This window comes from Caretta caretta, chromosome 11 (genome assembly GCF_965140235.1).
Source record: "Caretta caretta isolate rCarCar2 chromosome 11, rCarCar1.hap1, whole genome shotgun sequence".
Taxonomy (NCBI): domain Eukaryota; kingdom Metazoa; phylum Chordata; order Testudines; family Cheloniidae; genus Caretta; species Caretta caretta.
The window spans coordinates 48,157,431-48,175,561 of NC_134216.1; the positions used below are offsets into that span (position 1 = coordinate 48,157,431).

Genomic DNA, 18,131 nt, shown 5'->3' on the forward strand with positions numbered 1-18,131 from the left:
ACGGCTCCAGGAGGCAGGGGGACGCGGACAAGGGTAAGGGGGCTGAGGCTGGGGCCTTGGTTTGGCAGCCAGGGCTCCAGGGCCAGGAGTGGAGCTGGGCGGTGCTCCGTGGCGCTCCCTCCCAACCCCGCAATGGGGGCTAACCTAAGCCCCAGCCACACACCCACAGTGTTCCTCCAGGGCCCACCCCCTAGGTGGGCGCATCGCACAGTCCGACCTAATTTAATACTAATCAGGACATTTAAGTGTTTCATATGCAATATTAAACAGCGTACATTTTAAACAAACTATTAAATACTGGTTGGACTGAAAACCTGGACTACTGGATGCCGCCAATGACCAAAGATGAGAGTCCATGTCTTAAGCAATCATCTAACACATGACCTGGAAAGTCTCACCCTTTGGCCTTGAATCTCACTCTTTGGGGCTTTAAATCTCACTCTTAAAGACAGCCAACCCTTGGCATCTCTGGATCTGCTGCATGACCCTGAGCAGGCCATTTGCCTTCTCTGAATCTGTCTCCCCCTCTTCCCCGCCTTGCTAATTTAGATTGTAAATGTAAGCTTCTCAGGGCACAGCCCAATTCTTAATATATGTTTGTTCAGTCTCTAGCACAGAGTTTCAATCTAGGTTGGAGCCTTTAGGGCAGGGGTGGGCAAACTTTTTGGCCCAAGGGCCACATCTGGGTATGGAAATTGTACGGCAGGCCACGAATGATCACAAATTGGGGGCCGGGGTGTGGGAGGGAAGGCGGGCTCTGGAGTGGGGCCAGAAATGAGGAGTTCAGAGTGCAGGAGGGGGCTCTGGGCTGGGGCAGAGGGTTGGAGGGGGGTGTGGGCTCCAGCTGGGGGTGTGGGGTGGGGCTGGGGATGAGGAGTTAGGGATGTAGGATGGTGCTCCAGGCTGGAACTGAGGGGTTTGGAGGGTGGGAGAGTGATCATGGCTGGGGCAGGGAGTTGGGGCCCAGGAGGGGGGCAGGCTCCAGGCAGTGCTTACCTCAAGCAGCTCCTGGAAACAGCAGCATGTCCCCCTCTGGCTCCTACGCGGAAGCGTGGCCAGGCTGTTCTGCACGTTGCCCCCTCCACAGGCGCTGCCCCTGCAGTTCCCATTGGCAGAGGTTCCTGGCCAACAGGAGCTGTGGGGGCTGTGCTTGGGCCGTGGGCAGCGTGCAGAGACCCCTGGCAGCCCCTAAACGTAGGAGCCAGAAGGGGGACATGCTGCTACTTCTGGGAGCTGGGCGAAGCCACTGCGGAGTGGGGCCAACCCCCAACCCCACTGCCCGGCTAGAGCTCCAGAGTGGGGCAAGCCCCAGACCCTGCTCCCTGGCAGGAGCTTGAAGGCCGGATGAAAACATCTGAAGGGCTGGATGTGGCCCCCAGGCTGTAGTTTGCCCACCCCTGCTCTGGGGACACCCTAACAAATAACATTTTACAATTAAAAATACTCAGTTTTGAAATATTCCAGTGCAATTTGAGAAAATGCATAATTGTGAACAAGGAGATAAATGCATCGAGGATACATTGGAGCAAAGGTATAGCAAATTAATATTATGTTGTTTCTACAAGTTAGAAACACTTTTTTTCCCTACTACCCCCTTCTCCTCTTTTTGGATACCTTAGTCCAGCCCATTCCCCTTGCTCCAAATGATGTAGAAGGGAAATATCCCCAAAACAGGATCTTTGTATTAGTAATGAAGGTGCATATTTCAGTTGGCCAGAAGATAGTTGGCAATTACATCAGTATACACTCATGTTCATTATACTTCTATTCTCCAACAGAAACTACACATCTGTGAATGTTCCTGAACTAAAGGGTCATGCTTGGGAGCACAGCATGTTCTCACTCCTACATTAAGCCATCAAAAAAACATTCTTGCTTTACTTTCTGAATGCAATTTTAAAGGAAAATATTGTTATTGAATGTAGCTACACTGAGACCCAAAAAACTAAAATTATCTTTTGATCAGTTAGGTAATTATCTCATCTATATAAAGAAATCACAACAATGCATGAAATAATCTGCACTCCAAAATAATGAACTATACATACGTGATTGTATTTTTAGCAATAGCAGAATACTTGCCATCCACTGAGGCTGCCTTTATTAAAAAAAAATAGTTTAAGAACTTTAACATAGCTTCAATTGCTAAAGAAATCACTCGTGTAAGATAAACAGGAACTAAGCCCTATGTTTAAAAGTATGTAAAAATGGCATAAAACAAGAGAAATGGTTAATATGTGAAAGTAAACAATTGGACTGACACAGTATCACTCTGCACTTAGGATCTGTAGTCTGTGCCAGAACCAGTAGATTAACCACATGTTGATTTAACCTTTAATCTACTAATTGTTGAGAGAATTACAGAAGGGCTCCACTACCTTCTATTAAAAAAATACAGAACACAGAGTGTCAGACTGTTGCACCTAAAACCGTGCATATCTTAAAATGAACATTTAAAAAACACAGCATTCAAAGCAGGACTTCTGAACATTTATACGGATTGCTCATAGACATCTAGGGCTAGAACCACAGAGAGATTTAGATGCTGCATCATTCAGTGTTGCAATACCTAACTTAAAGGAACCTTGTCACCCAGTGAAATCTGCAGCCCTGAGCTAGACTCCTAAGCTCCCAATACAACATCAGGGGAAGAGACAGGTGCCTAAGAAAGAAATCCACAAAAGCAAACATGCTGAGCAGGAAGCCACCTAAGCTAGTCAATAGGAAATGCCAAGGAGAGGGGTATGGCTAAGCCCCATTACTCAAAGGGAGTTAGGAGCTGAAGGCTGGGTCAGAGGGAAGCACCTGTCTCGTCTTGGGATTCTCAGCCATGAATTCTCTCCTGGAGTTAGGCTCCAAAGACATTTTTAGTAAGAAATGCCAGAGAAGGAGATGGTCATGGAATCCCCTTTGTAACTTTTATCCCCATGGTAACTACTAGAGCACTCACCCATTATGAGAAAAACAGGTTCAATTCCCCCTTCGGCCTGATAGAAAGAACATATTTGAACTTGCGTCTCACCCCTCTCAGGAAGCTCTACCCACTGGGCTATTGGGTATTCTGGGGCCGGTTTCAATCTCTCCTGTTGAAGCTGTTCCACTTCATATAAATATTCACTGGATCAGAGAATGTGATGACTCTGAAAGCCCAGTGGTTAGGGCATTCAGCTGGAAAGTCAGTGACAGGATCCAGTCCACCTGCTCCAATGCATATTAAATTTATTTATACAGTGGAATGGCTTTAACGGGAGAGCTTAAGACCGACCTGCTGCTCCAGAATACCAGATAGGCTACTGGTCAGGGCACTATCCTTTAAATTCCTTCTCCACATTAGGCAGAGGGGAACAGAAGCAGAGTGACTGCTTTAACCACTGGAGTAAAAGTTTTGGGGGACCTGACTAACACACCCTTCTCCTGTTTTGGGTGGGTTTAGGAGTGTTCAGATCACATGTACCAGATCAGGACACACAGGTGAGGCAGATGCCGAGAATGTCTTGTTTGAGGATCCCGCTAGGGTTTAGGCATGAGCTATGTACTCAAGCACCTAGACCAAGGCAACTGTGTGCACGCTCAATGGCAAAGCTCAGGTACCTAGGGAACTTTAATGGTGGAAATGTAGGTGCATAGGGACTCTTGGTGTCCACGGTTAGGCAGCAGCTGAGAAGTGGTTTTCAGGACCTCAGTGCCACCTAAATATTGGACTTTAGCACTTAAGTGGATCTAGCTCTTAGTATTCTTCCTCTACTGACTGCTCCGTACACAAGGATGCTCACAATCCAAAACACAGCCAGATGGTCATATTTCTTGACTACCAGTCTTATAGTTTTCCTTTAAATAAATATGTTGAGGCCAAGTATCCAGGTAAATCAACTTTATACAAAAATATCATTTAAATGCATATGCCAAATGCCAAACAAACTGAGGGCTGAAAAAGCGATAATCTTAAAATTGCCCTGCAAAATTCTCCACCCCACCCTGGAGAGAGAGGCTGAATAAATCAGTAACTTCTTCAAGGGGCAACGGCTGTGCTCAGTTACATCACTGAACCCAATGGGAGTAAGAGCATATGACTAAGCATAGAAAAATTTTGCTCTAGAAAGTTAGTTACTACACAGTGGACATATTCTACCCTTGATCTTTGTGGAATCAATCTTCTCTATTATAAAACTGGTTTAAATTACTTCAATGGGAGCTGCAGTTCATCAATACCTCTCAGGTTCATGCTCATTATCAGTAGGATATGTGCTGTGAAGTGAGGATAATTATTCATCTGGCCCATGGACAACAATTAAAAGTGGAAAGCAGCCTTCTTCACAGAGCAAGTATAACATCCAAATTCAAATAAAAAATATACTGGTAAATCCAGATTATTCAAAATTCTGGGATAGCCTAAGGCTTTGGAAATTTGGATAATTGGGATAAATGATAGCTATGATTAAATAAATATGGTAAGAAAGAGGGAAGTAGGTGATAAACAAGACTTAGGCTCTATGAAACTTCATGGAGGTGTCCTGGTGTAAATGAACAACCTTTGGAAAAAGTGGTTCTATAACAGCTGACATGCAGATTACTAAATACCTATGGACTCTATCTAGGAAGATAGAACTGTCCACAGAGTCAACAGCTACACTGACAAAGAATGAGCAATGAGCAGAAAGGAAGACTCATCAGATGGACAACTGCAGTTTGTCACTGTAGTGAAAGCCAGACTGGGAATTCATCGAAACAATTAGTGAGAGACATGACCAGAGGAGTTAGTTTCTCCAGCATTTATAAGAATATAAGAAGGGCCATACTGGGTCAGACCAAAGGTCCATTTGGCCCAGCATCCTGTCTTCCAACAGTGGTCAATGCCAGGTGCCCCAGAGGGAATGAACAGAACAGGGAATCATCAAGTGATCATCCCCAGCTTCTGGCAAACAGAGGCTAGAGACACCATTCATGCCCATCCTGACTAATAGCCATTGATGGACCTATCCTCCATGAATTTATCTAGTTCTTTTTTGAACCCTGTTATAGTCTTGGCCTTCATAACATCCTCTGGCAAGGAGTTCCACAAGTTGACTGAGTTGTGTGAAGAAATACTTCCTTTTTGTTTTAAACTTGCTGCCTATTAATTTCATTTGGTGACCCCTAGTTCTTGTTATGAGGAAGAGGAAATAACACTTCCTTATTTACTTTCTCCACACCAATCATGATTTTACAGACCTATCATATCCCCCCCGTCGTCTCTTTTCCAAGCTGAAAATTCCCAGTCTTATTAATCTCTCCTCATAAAGAAGCTGTTCCATACCCCTAATAATTTTTGTTACCTTTTCCAATTCCAACATATCTTTTTTGAGATGGGGCAACAACATCTGCCCGCAGTATTTAAGATGTGGATGTACCATGGATTTATATGAGAAAGGGCAGGCTGGAAATAGGAAAATACTAAGATCATATGGAAAAATACAGGAAAACATAAAATGATCCAACACAGAAAAATTACATTAAGGTCTGGTTCTGCAAAGGTGGTACAGTATTGCAAAACATCCATATGGCTTTCCAAAATTTAGGGTATGTTTTTAGTAATTTGCATTAGATTTCTTTGACAATCCCCAAAATGTACAACTAATCTACACAATGCTAATTACAAGATACCCTAATAAGAGATGTAGAAACTCCTGAGCCATTGCATTCTGCTGGATGGCAAATTCATATGCCACACAAGAAAATCATGGGCAAGTGTTCTTACAGTGTGGGGCTTAAAATATGCAAAAAAGGTTCAGTCTAAAACTTTTTTAGGAACAGTAAGTTGCACTTTATGTATGAGTGGCCTGAAAGGGACTCATTTAATAGTTAGGCAAAAAGGTAATTCAGAGAGAGTTACATCATCACCTCTGAATTTCCCTAGGTTTGTCAGTTACTTAACCTTTGTTTGTCATTTATTTGAAGCTAATTATCAGTTATTAATGTCTAATTTTGAAAAAACCCTGGAGTGGGGGAGAAAGGAGAGAAAAAACAGCAATTCCATTGAAAAGCTATACTGGAAGTTCAACATATAAAGAAACTCTTTACACTATAAATGAATAGATTAAGATTAAAAAGTGATTGCCTTAACATCTCTGGTGAAGGCTGCCACAGCTGACTCATTCTGTTAAATTTCCCATACTGTGTGGAAGTCTACAGTTTATTAATCAACAGGCTTGTTTACTGAAAAGTCGATGTGAAGGAGGGCTTTCATACAAGAACTAAACAAGTTGCTGTGAAAAGTCATCTGTAGGATATGGACAAATTATTTCTCACAGTAAAGCTTTGAATGCTTTGATGCTTCTTAAGAGTTTTGACAAACTTTCTCCTACAATAGCACATGCTTAATTCTGTATCACAGAAGTTCCATGAGTTATTTGTATTGTGTACAATCAAAAGTTCCACCTAACCTACAAATACAACCATGCCAACGGACTCTGTTACACATTTTATCCCCTTCATCTAGTTAAAATTTTTAGCATGGACCAAACCCCTCCATTCTGTAACTGAATCAGGTACATAAGATAAAGCTTTAGTCTTCCTTAAGTCACTGAAGACCTTGCAACGAGGATAGGTGTCATCCATGTGACAAATTTTAATGTTTTAACAGTCTCAGACAGCCATATTTGTAGTGCAGACAGGTTCAACTGTTCAAAATATTTCCTGAATACAAATTAAATCTACTACCTGTCATTTCTGATGCAGGAACTGAAGTCCAACCTAATGTCTTCTAGGACTAGACCAAGACAGAGCATTTGTTTCCCAAGCAAAACTACTGACATCAATGGCACTTTTGTGTCAAGAATGGCTACAGAATCAGACACTTTACACTTAATTCTGAATCTAATACAGCACAACACAAAAACCTAATACATTTTATATGGTTAGCTCTGAAAAGTTGTAATGTTAGTAAATATCAGAACTGATCAAATAGAAAAGGTTGATTCTACTAATTAAGTATGAGGGCAGTGTGACAGGTAATGAGAAGAAAAAATAGTGGGCTTAAATTGCCACAAAATTTCAACATCTTCATTTAAGTGACTTGTGATCTGCCTGAGAAGCAAAAAGGTTGTTAAAACTTTCTCTTTTGTTCGCAACCACGGACCAGCTCTTTTGGGATGATTTTCAATTTAACGTGTAAATCAAAAAAGGCGCACTAGCTTCTTCAGCTGCACCTGATCATCTTCTGAACATTCTTTTAAAATAACCTTATCTTTACTGTGACTTAAATTAGTCACTTTTGTAGTATCACATGACAGGCTGAATAACGAACTGGGTGTGGAAATGAACAAACAATCTGTAGTTTTGTAACAGGATCTCAAAGTTCTCCTCAATATTTCTAAAACCCATAGTTGATGCAGAATACTCAAATGAATCCTGAAGCACTGCTTGCTGTGGCCCTACCCCAAGTAAGCCACTCCTGCCCCCAGCCTGAGGGTTTGTCTACACTTATGGAGGATCGACACTGCGATGATCAATGCACCGGTGGTCGATTTAGCGGGTCTTTAGACCCGCTAAATCAACCACCGATCACTCTCCCTTTGACTGCTGAACTCCACCTGATCAAGAAGAGTAACAGAAGTCAATGGGAGAGCGTCTCCCGTCAACGTTGCGTAGCGTGGACCCTGTGGTAAGTAGATCTAAGCTACGTCCATTTGAGTTACGCTACTCACGTATCTCAAACTGTGCAGCTTAGGTAGACTTTTCCCTTTACTGTAGGCAAGGTAGTCACTGCCCAAGGGTTGGGAAGGAATTTTCTGAAGGCAGTATTACAGCTATCTTCTGTAGTATCTGTGTTGACTGAAACCCTTCCCCAGCCAGAACTGGGGATTTCAGGGACTCTGGCCTTATATCAAGTGTAAAGGGGCTGGAGCAGAAATGAGAACCTCACCCACTGTCCCTATGGTGTTCCTTCTTAGAGACTATTCTTCCTTCAGCACCATTTATATGCCATATATTACTCATCTGAAAGAATATGTACCTGTAATTATGGCAAAAGTTAAATAAGTGAAAAAGCACTCACTTGACTTATGAGTAAGTGTTGGAAATTTGACAAGTGGTAATAAATCTGCTCATATAATTAAAAAACAAAGCTTTAACAACTCTGATTTTGAGATTTCAAAATGGAGGATGTCATTTACTACACAAGGCTTTAAGCTCTGATTTCACAGTAAGCTCTATATGGGATGTCCCTTTTCCTGCATGCTGCTCACTGTGGGATCAGGAGCCAAGCTGTCAATTTAGAAAGCTAAAAGTAGTCTTAAGTCAGAACTAATATGTAAAACACTTTGTTCTTTGGTGATCCTAAGGCTTAGTTTGGTTATGCTTTTCACATTCAATACTCCCATTAGGTAAATAAATTTTAATGCAATCCCGTTCTGCTAGTTTCGTACACTAAACTACATATCTAACTTTATCTTCCAAGATGGCCCCTACCAGCCTACAAGGAAATTTAACAGAAGTTAAGCCGATACCAATATTTTAACTCCTATGACTGATCAGTTGTAATAATTACGCCTACAAGTTTACTCCACTTGTGAGCCTAACTGGGAAAGTGGTTAAAGTTTATAAAGTGTCACAGTAACCTACAACAAATGTTGATGGGAAAAGGGGCAAAGCGAAGACAAAGACTAAATTAGTCTTAAAAAAAGAAGGCCTACTGATCTAACTCGAGGACTGAGTTAAGATCATGTCTGGTACATAGGAGAAGTGTGGGACCAGAACTCAATGAACCAAAATTGGTGTTTTGGAAATTAGGTGTAATTGGTGAACAAAACAAGGAGGGAATGGGCTATTCCAGTGGTTCTCAACCAGTGGTATGCATACCCCTGAGGGTATGCAGACGTCTTCCAGGAGGTACATCAACTCATCTAGATATTTGCCTAGTTTTACATCAGGCTACATAAAAAGCACTAGCGAAGTCAGTGCAAACTGAAAGTTCATATAATTTCTTGTTTATACGGCTCTATATACTATACATTGAAATGTAATTACAATATTTATATTCCAGTTGATTTATTTTAGAATATGGTAATCAGAAAGTGAACAATTTTTCAGTAATAGTGTGTTGTGACACTTATGCATATTTGTGTCTGATTTTGTAAGCAAGAAGTTTTTAAGTGAGGTGACACTTGGGGTACGCAAAACAAATCAGATTCCTGAAAGGGGTACAGTAGTCTGTAACGGTAAAGAGCCCCTGGGCTATTTCACCTACCACTCCCTTTTGGAGTCCTTAAAATAAAAGACTTTGGAGAAAAATTGGCTACAGCAACGCTGGCTGACAAAGACAAAAGAAGGGGAAGGAGGAAAGGTTCACCATCATGGCTGCCATTCCCATCATCTCCTGGAACCCCAAACCTTTTTTGCCCTACTCCCGAGAGATGTCCCGACCAGAGGAGGCCAGAGAGAGGGACCATGATGACGTCTCCCCATTGCTACTTCCATCAGCTCATTCCCAACCACCACCTGGAATGGGAGTCTGTGTCACATATACCCCACCATGTGTCCTCCTCCTTTCCTACCTTATTTCATTTCTTTCCTATCTCTCTCCTTTTTTCTTCAATCTAATAGAGAGTCTGGTTACACCAGCCAAGACTATATTTTGCAAAATTAATGTAAGCCTGTGACCAGAAAGGCAGCTAAAGGCAATGCCTTAACCAGACCATGTTAGTAAAACTTTGCCAGGTCTCAGAGTGGTGGTGAAGACCATGTGCTGTGCCTGTGTTTTTCCAGCAGCGAGGCTGCAAGTGAAAGTAACACCAGGGACAGAAATTTCATTTTATGTCTTTGCTGTTTTTTCTTTCCCCTTCTGTGTGGGTCTGTCATTTCAGACTTCAGCAATCACATCTCCATTTCATCTCAACTAACTTCTCTTTTCCCCAAAAAGGACAGCTACTACCATCTTCAATACCATGTAGTTGTCAAACAAGTGGGATTTCTTTCTTGAAAACTCTCTTAAGGTAAAGGGAACAAAGGATGTCATTAAAATGAGAACCCTGTTTAATACTTTACATTTTAAATGCTTTAACTTTTTTCTTCTTTTCCTGTATTTTTAATAAAAGGTTTAAGAGATTCTAAATGGTGTGTTTGCCATGTTACCAAACAGGATAAGGTCTCTGTATACCAAATGCCAAGCCTTGTTTAAAACTGTTTAATTTTGAAAAGTTACAAGGTCACGTTAAGACCTTTAACGCTGTGCCCATTTTTTCCTTCTAATTAAATACAACATCTTCTGACATCTTAAGAAGAATTTTGCAAATCCTGTGCACAGACATAGAAGTTGTACTTTGGAATTGGATATTAACAGCACAATGACAACAAACTCAATTAAAATATTAAAAACACTGATTTCTGATTCCTTATTTTTGGAGCATTATTCTGCGACCTTAACTTTATTATCTTAAACTGTTCTATTGATAGTATGTTGCTCTGACACTCATTAAAATCATTTATTCTAAAACCACAAGAACTTTAACACCAACACTGGATTCCATCATAGATTCCGGTCTTGGTTCAGTTAGCTATTCCAAGTGTTTAAATTCACCATAAAATCTTGTAGCAAATATGACCTGGCAACCACACACTTTAAAAAAAAAAAACAACAACAACCTAAGTCTCTAAAAAGAAATATCCCCACTGAAAAGAATTGTTCCCGTGTCACTGCTACCTAGAAATGTAGGAGCATTGACAGAGAAATTTACAGTCTAATCAGTTTATCTTTGCTGCTCTTACCAGAGGCAAAGTCACAAGCAGAAAAGTGTTTGCTTGAGAAGTTTACTTGTGCTTTTTCAGTAGAACAGAGGTTGTGGGAGAGCACTAAACTGTGTTTGGTACTACAGAAAAGTTACTCACCTACAAGCACAATAGCTAAGGAAGTTCTGTGTGAAAAGCTGCAGCACCAGTATAATCCTTTGAGGAGCTGAGGAAAGAGCCAGGCTCAAATGACGGGAAGGAACAAGCGAAGAGAGAAAGTGTAGAGGCAGCACATCCAAATTCAGAACTAAGATTGGTCCCAATATCGAGAAGGGTTGGGACCACTGTGCAGACATTTGCGACCCTGCAGAAATCCACTCCTGGTACAGATCAGACATAAAACAGATGGTCCACTAGCAACACACTAGCAGCATCTTACTCCAACATACACCACTTTACTAACCACTCTTCATACTGCCCATACCCTGTGCTCTCACCATAGGGGGGAAGTGAACCATTCACCGGGTACTCTTCCTTACTTCATTTCATTCTTGTCCCCAAATCACTGTTGCGAATCAGAATCCTGTGGGCAGTAGTGAAACCAATGAGAACCACATTAGTTTAGCTCTGGTGCTGGAGAGAACTATGAACAGAGGAAGATAGATCCTTTCAGTGCCACAAGATTGGAGGGAGTAGAGTAGCAGACACAGCGTCTTGGCAGCAGAGAAGGGGAAGAAAAATAGGGTAGTGGATCCCACAACCAGTGCTTCTGTGCAAACTCATTTAAGAGCATTAAGATTTCAAGATAAGTCATCAATTAAACTTTTCACTCATGCACAGTATTCCAAAAAAAATAAGAACATTAGCATGAAAGATGAATGATAATCAAGTTTTGCGTAAAGCATATACTGTAGGTTACATCTAAAAACACTGAAGAACCTGTGACTTCCTTCATTTATTAAAGTTTGTGCTATTCAAGATAGACAATATCAGCTAAAGTTAAATTCAATGAATTCCAAACTACTATTTCAAAAAACAATGTAACGTCAGGAAGTTTCTGCAGACAGGAACTGAAGAGCAATCAACAATTTTAGGCAGAGGAAAAAAAAAAGGAGGAGTTCAATGACATAAAAACTGAGATGTTTACAAGCAAAGATGAAGTACAAACTCAGTCTTTAACCATTCCTGATAACTTCTAAAATTACTTTGGAGCAAATATTTTGTTTAGTGCACGCACTTAAACAGGCAAGAAACTTCTTAACCATCCTTTGAACATCCTTATTCTCTAACCAATGATTACAGCAATTTTCAGTCTTATCACTTGATCTACTATCACTTCCTCTTATAAAAACCATCTTAACCATTTCCTTTAACCGCAGTACCACATAATGATTAGTAACTTGTAGTTATTTGAGTTCCCAATTCTCCTCTTGAATATTTAAAGGGAGTTTCAAAACTAAAAACACTAAGATTCTTTCCTCCTGAAGAGTTGTCTGAAAATTCAGCAAGTTTGAGCTTGGTTTCAGACACAGCCTCATCTTTGGGGAGAGGTCTGCAGTCACAAAGAGCTCAGGGCACGCACACTTCAAGCCCAAGATTCATGGGAAACTCTAGGTTCAACCTTACGGAAGCCCAACTCTTCAGCTCTGTGCCGGAACCCCTTCCCCACTACAGTTCACTCAGACACCATGTTGCCATTGCCACTCAGTTACCACAATGATGAATCCTGTTTAAAATATAAATTAAAAAAAAAAATGTAAGTAGAAAAACAAGCAGCTACATGAACTCCCACACAGATTTCTATCTGGGACTCTACCAGCTTTGCAGTGGAATACGCAACATAGAGCTGAACTACCTACATACACCTCCTAAACCATCTAATATTTGAACTTGGGCTATCTGCAGGCATGACTGGAGTCCTCTCCTCCCTAAAGGTGCATCAACCCTTGGAATTTTGGACACAATGGACAGTTAAGCACTTCTACCATCATGCCATCTGGAACAGATACAACTTTAGAGCCTTGAAGGGCGAATACCATAACCCCAAAAGAGCCAAGCAGACCCAGTTACAGTGAGTCACTTTTGGTGACTAAAGCCAGATCTACCCTTAACACTTTTGTCTGCACAGATGTGTCAGTTTCAGGTTAATTTTTTTTTTTAAGACAACATATGTATATGGGCAAAAGCCTTGACTTAACGCAGACAGTTATAGTAGCAAAGAGTGCTTTTACCTGTCTAATGTATTTCACTCCCAAACCAGCATAAGATATACTGTCAAAAAATTACTGCCAGTATAATTGTGTCTACACTAGGAGGGTTTTTTTTGCCAGTATACCTATAAGCTCTTAGACTTCACAGAAGAGTATATAAGATAGATTTAATAAGTATCTTGAAGTTATTTTCCCTGAACACAAGGTTTCGCTATTTTACGATAACTTTATATTGTTATATTTATACTGCTATTAAACTGAAACAACAGAGAACATATCCGGTCACTTCCCAATACACGAAACTGCAAGCTAAGAGCACCTAATATATATATTTAGGCCTTGTCTGCACAAGAAATTTGCACCTGTTTAGACTGACTTAGTTAACACAGTGTAAACCTACTCCTAAATTGACAAGGTAAATAAATCCTAAATAAGCATGTCCAACACAGCCTTTTTGCACCAGTTTAACTAAATCAATTAAAAAAACAAAACCAAAAAAACAGCTTCAGCAAAACTGATATGTCTGCATTTAGACATGCCCTTAAATTCTCACATTACAAAACTATTAGAAAGCCACTGTGGCCCACTGTTAAGTTTTAATGTACTCAATATAACTTCTGAAGTAAAAATGCTTCCTATAATGTAGAAGCTATCTGACAAGAAGTGTGTTGCAGCTCATAGTTTAACCAGGAATCACTCAGTTCAGTCACTCAATACCGGTTACATCCTTCAGGGTGATCTGTGGTTCTTTTTTCATGTATCAAATCAGAAGTATTTTTAAAACAATGAGTGCAAAATCGGAGTGTGCAGAATTACAAACTCAAAGAATAGCTTGGGGAATTTAAGGCCTCAATCCTGCACACATCTGCACATCCTCAGAACATAAAAACTACATCAAATGAAATGCAATCAAACTATGCCTTCTAGAATACACTAATTAGATAAAGCAGAATAAACAGAAGTCATAGTAAAATCTTAATTAACCAAAATTCACCCTTTCAATTGGATTCATTCGAAACCTGAAGTTCTACCTAGTGTCAAAAAGAAAAGGAGTACTTGTGGCACCTTAGAGACTAACCAATTTATTTGAGCTGAGCTTTCGTGAGCTACAGCTCACTTCATCGGATGCATACCGTGGAAACTGCAGCAGACTTTATATACACACAGAGAATATGAAACAATACCTCCTCCCACCCCACTGTCCTGCTGGTAATAGCTTATCTAAAGTGATCATCAGGTTGGGCCATTTCCAGCACAAATCCAGGTTTTCTCACCCTCCACCTCCCCACACAAATTCACTCTCCTGCTGGTGATAGCCCATCCAAAGTGACAACTCTTTACACAATGTGCATGATAATCAAGTTGGGCCATTTCCTGCACAAATCCAGGTTCTCTCACCCCCTCACCCCCCTCCCAAAAACCACACACACAAACTCACTATCCTGCTGGTAATTGCTCATCCAAAGTGACCACTCTCCCTACAATGTGCATGATAATCAAGGTGGGCCATTTCCAGCACAAATCCAGGTTTTCTCACCCCACCCCCCCACTATCACAGCCACACTATCAGAGGCTCGTTCACCTGCACATCCACCAATGTGATATATGCCATCATGTGCCAGCAATGCCCCTCTGCCATTTACATTGGTCAAACTGGACAGTCTCTACGTAAAAGAATAAATGGACACAAATCAGATGTCAAGAATTATAACATTCATAAACCAGTCGGAGAACACTTCAATCTCTCTGGTCACGCAATCACAGACATGAAGGTCGCGATCTTACAACAAAAAAACTTCAAATCCAGACTCCAGCGAGAAACTGCTGAATTGGAATTCATTTGCAAATTGGATACTATTAATTTAGGCTTAAATAGAGACTGGGAGTGGCTAAGTCATTATGCAAGGTAGCCTATTTCCCCTTGTTTTTTCCTACCCCCCCCCCCCAGATGTTCTGGTTTAACTTGGATTTAAACTTGGAGAGTGGTCAGTTTGGATGAGCTATTACCAGCAGGAGAGTGAGTTTGTGTGTGTATGGGGGTGGGGTGTGTGTGAGAAAACCTGGATTTGTGCTGGAAATGGCCCACCTTGATTATCATGCACATTGTAGGGAGAGTGGTCACTTTGGATGAGCTATTACCAGCAGGATAGTGAGTTTGTGTGTGTGGTTTTTGGGAGGGGGGTGAGAGAACCTGGATTTGTGCAGGAAATGGCCCAACTTGATTATCATGCACATTGTGCAAAGAGTTGTCACTTTGGGTGGGCTATCACCAGCAGGAGAGTGAATTTGTGTGGGGGGGTGGAGGGTGAGAAAACCTGGATTTGTGCTGGAAATGGCCCAACCTGATGATCACTTTAGATAAGCTATTACCAGCAGGACAGTGGGGTGGGAGGAGGTATTGTTTCATATTCTCTGTATGTATATAAAGTCTGCTGCAGTTTCCACGGTATGCATCCGATGAAGTGAGCTGTAGCTCACGAAAGCTCAGCTCAAATAAATTGGTTAGTCTCTAAGGTGCCACAAGTACTCCTTTTCTTTTTGCGAATACAGACTAACACGGCTGTTACTCTGATACCTAGTGTCAGTATGTCATTGTTGAAGAAATTAAGATAACAAAAAGTTTAGAATAAGTCAACAAGAACTCAAGGTATCTAATAGCTGACTAAAAATGGTCACTAAACAGTCTATAAACAAAAAATCTTGCTTCAAAACAAGGTAAACTAAACTTGAGAAACCTTTCCGAAAAGGGAGTGGCCATTTTTCTCTACATAAATAATCATAACGTATGTTAACTTCATGCACCTCTGAACCATTTTCCTTTATAAAAAACACAATCTTCCTTCCTTTATTTTTCTAATAAAAGTAAAGCCAAAGTGGAGACTAGCTGTTACTAGTCTTTTAGCACCAAGGAGAACTCAAAACATCTGTTACCACTGAAACCAGCAGCAATCTTTCTAAGCAACCACCTGATCTGCCTCAAACTTGTTGAGATTAAAGTATATTACTTTTAATGAGACCTTTTCTCTTAGGTAGCAGGGAACCTTTGGCAGGTTGGGCTGGGAAGCTGACCCATACTCTCCCTGGTGTCGTGACTCACAAACAAAAAAACCCTGATAGGAAATGCCTGCTTTACACCCTGTTGGGCTCCTCCCAAGAAGTGCCGTGGTCAGACGGGAGACAGTCATTTCATTTCATGGAGCGGGCGGCTTGCTGCCCGCTTCCCTGGGGATTGTGGGTGGTCTCGCAAGCCTTTCCCCCCTTTGCACCTCCCGGGAGAGAAACACCCACCCCTGGACTCCAGAACCCCGCCGTTCTGTCCCATCGGCCTCCATCCAGGCGGCGGCCCCGGGGATGCCTCCCCGCGGCGATCTCACCCCAATGCCGAGGCCGACGCCAGACGGGAAGTTTTCCCATCGCGGCTCCGCTTCCTTCGCGGGAAGCCCGGACCCCGCAGCCCCCGCCCAGCGCCGCGGGCCGAGCCTGTGCGGGGACCGGAGCTCTCGCCGCTCAGGAGAGCTCCACTGGGGAGCGGCTGCGCCCAGGGCCCCGCAGCTAGGCCGCGGCGGAGCCGCCAGGGTCCGGCCGCGGCGGAGCCGCCAGGGTCCCGCCGCAGGAGCGGCGGCGGCCGGATCCGGCGCAGGAGGGAGGCCGCCAGGGCCCAGGAATGATCGCGGCGGCGGCGGCGGCGATTCCCCCCGCCGTCCCGCCCGGCTCCCCCCGCCGCGGGGCCCCCGCACCTTCTTGATGTTGTAGAGCCGGGTGAGCATGCCGATGCCCCGGTCGTTGAGGATGGTCAGCTTCTCCGCCAGCTTCTGCTGACTGGGCTGCAGCACCGAGCGCGACATGCTGCCGCCGCCGCCCCGCGCTCCCGGCCCCGCTCACAGCGCCTCCATCGCCCGCCGGCCCCCGCGCCGCTCCTCCGCCCGGCCTCGCTCGCGGGCTCCGCTAGGCGTGGTGGCGGCGGCGGTTCTGCCCGCTGCCCACAGCCAGGCCGGGCTCTGCCCCCGCATCACATGACGCGCCTCTCTCTGCCGCCCCCTGTGGCCGCCGCTGAGAGACGCGGCCGCCTGGGCAGGGCGGGATTGGCTGGTCTCGCTTGGCCGGAGTCCGGCCCCGCCGTCCCGGTCCGGCCGGGCGCTCCACGGGCTCGGGATCAGGGGCCAGGCGGTGACACGCCGCTTCAGGGCGTCTATTGAATCGCCTCCAGGGCCGGATTAACTTTTTGTGGGCCCTCATGGGGAATGGTTGTAAAAGACATGGGCTGTACATGGCACACAGCTGCACAGGTTTTATTTACAGGTTTAAATTGCAGATGGAGGTGGCTGCCATTAGGGTACCAGCAATGGTTGCCTTAGGGCAAAAAGAATACTCTCAAGTGCACATAAAATAAATTGCTAAAGGTTCCCTCCACGCCAGTGCTGCCCCCAGGGATTGAAATTGGGGGGGGTGGGGGGTTCAAAAATACTGGGAGGAGGAGGAGGGAGGACCAATGAGGGGTGAGACCACTAGGGTGAAGGTGGGCTGTATGACACCATAGTAAAAACTGAAAAATGTTTCACAACTATTGTATTAGCTTTAACTCATGTTTTTAAATCATCACACAAATTAAAATTGGCTACAGGAGCCTACTAAAAAGCACTATATCTACACCCTTCTTGGTCTCTTGTTGTAATTTTGCTGTTAATTAATTTCTCAATTCTCAATGGGGGCTGTGGGAAGCGGCACGGGCCAAGGGATGTGCTGGCCGCCCTTCCTGCAGCCCCCATTGACCTGGAGCGGTGAACCGCGGCCAGTGGGAGCTGCGATCCGCGGAACCTGCGAATGTGGCAGGTAAACAAACCAGCCCGGCCCACCAGGAGCTCTCCCTGAACAAGCAGCTGCCCTAGTTTGAGAACCACTGCCTTAATTAATCAACTTCTGAACTGAAGTCTTTGCTTCTTCCAGTATCTTTTCAGTGGATATCTCTCTGATTGATACAAGTGTAGCTTCCATTGCTGGACAGAGATCTACTACTGTTGTAGCTGATGCCTGGATAGCATTGTTTAGTGACCCAAGTGGTTTCAACACTAGATTTACAAGAGAAAATGGTGATTGTCTTCTCTGAACTTAGTAACAAAAGTAGTCCAACAGCCTCACTACTTAGATCCATCCAATCTCAGTAGATACTTTCTAAAGCCAATAATAATGGTTGCAGTAATTTTAAGACAACAGCCAAGGATC

General features: G+C 43.2%; 1 protein-coding gene across 5 annotated transcripts in view; it reads right to left on the reverse strand.

The window, feature by feature from the left end:
• The window catches only part of NCKAP1 (NCK associated protein 1), a 115,341-nt gene extending 98,442 nt beyond the window's left edge, over nucleotides 1-16,899 (reverse strand). For 4 of the 5 annotated variants that reach the window (XM_048868890.2, XM_048868888.2, XM_048868887.2 and 1 more), the window contains exon 1: nucleotides 16,649-16,899. In XM_048868890.2, the coding sequence (XP_048724847.1) occupies nucleotides 16,649-16,756 (108 nt within the window). In that variant the 5' untranslated portion in view covers nucleotides 16,757-16,899. Of the gene's footprint in view, nucleotides 1-11,198; nucleotides 11,235-16,648 lie in introns of those variants that run through there. The other variant, XM_048868891.2, reaches the window with a different exon arrangement.
• Between the last annotated feature and the right edge of the window lie 1,232 nt (nucleotides 16,900-18,131).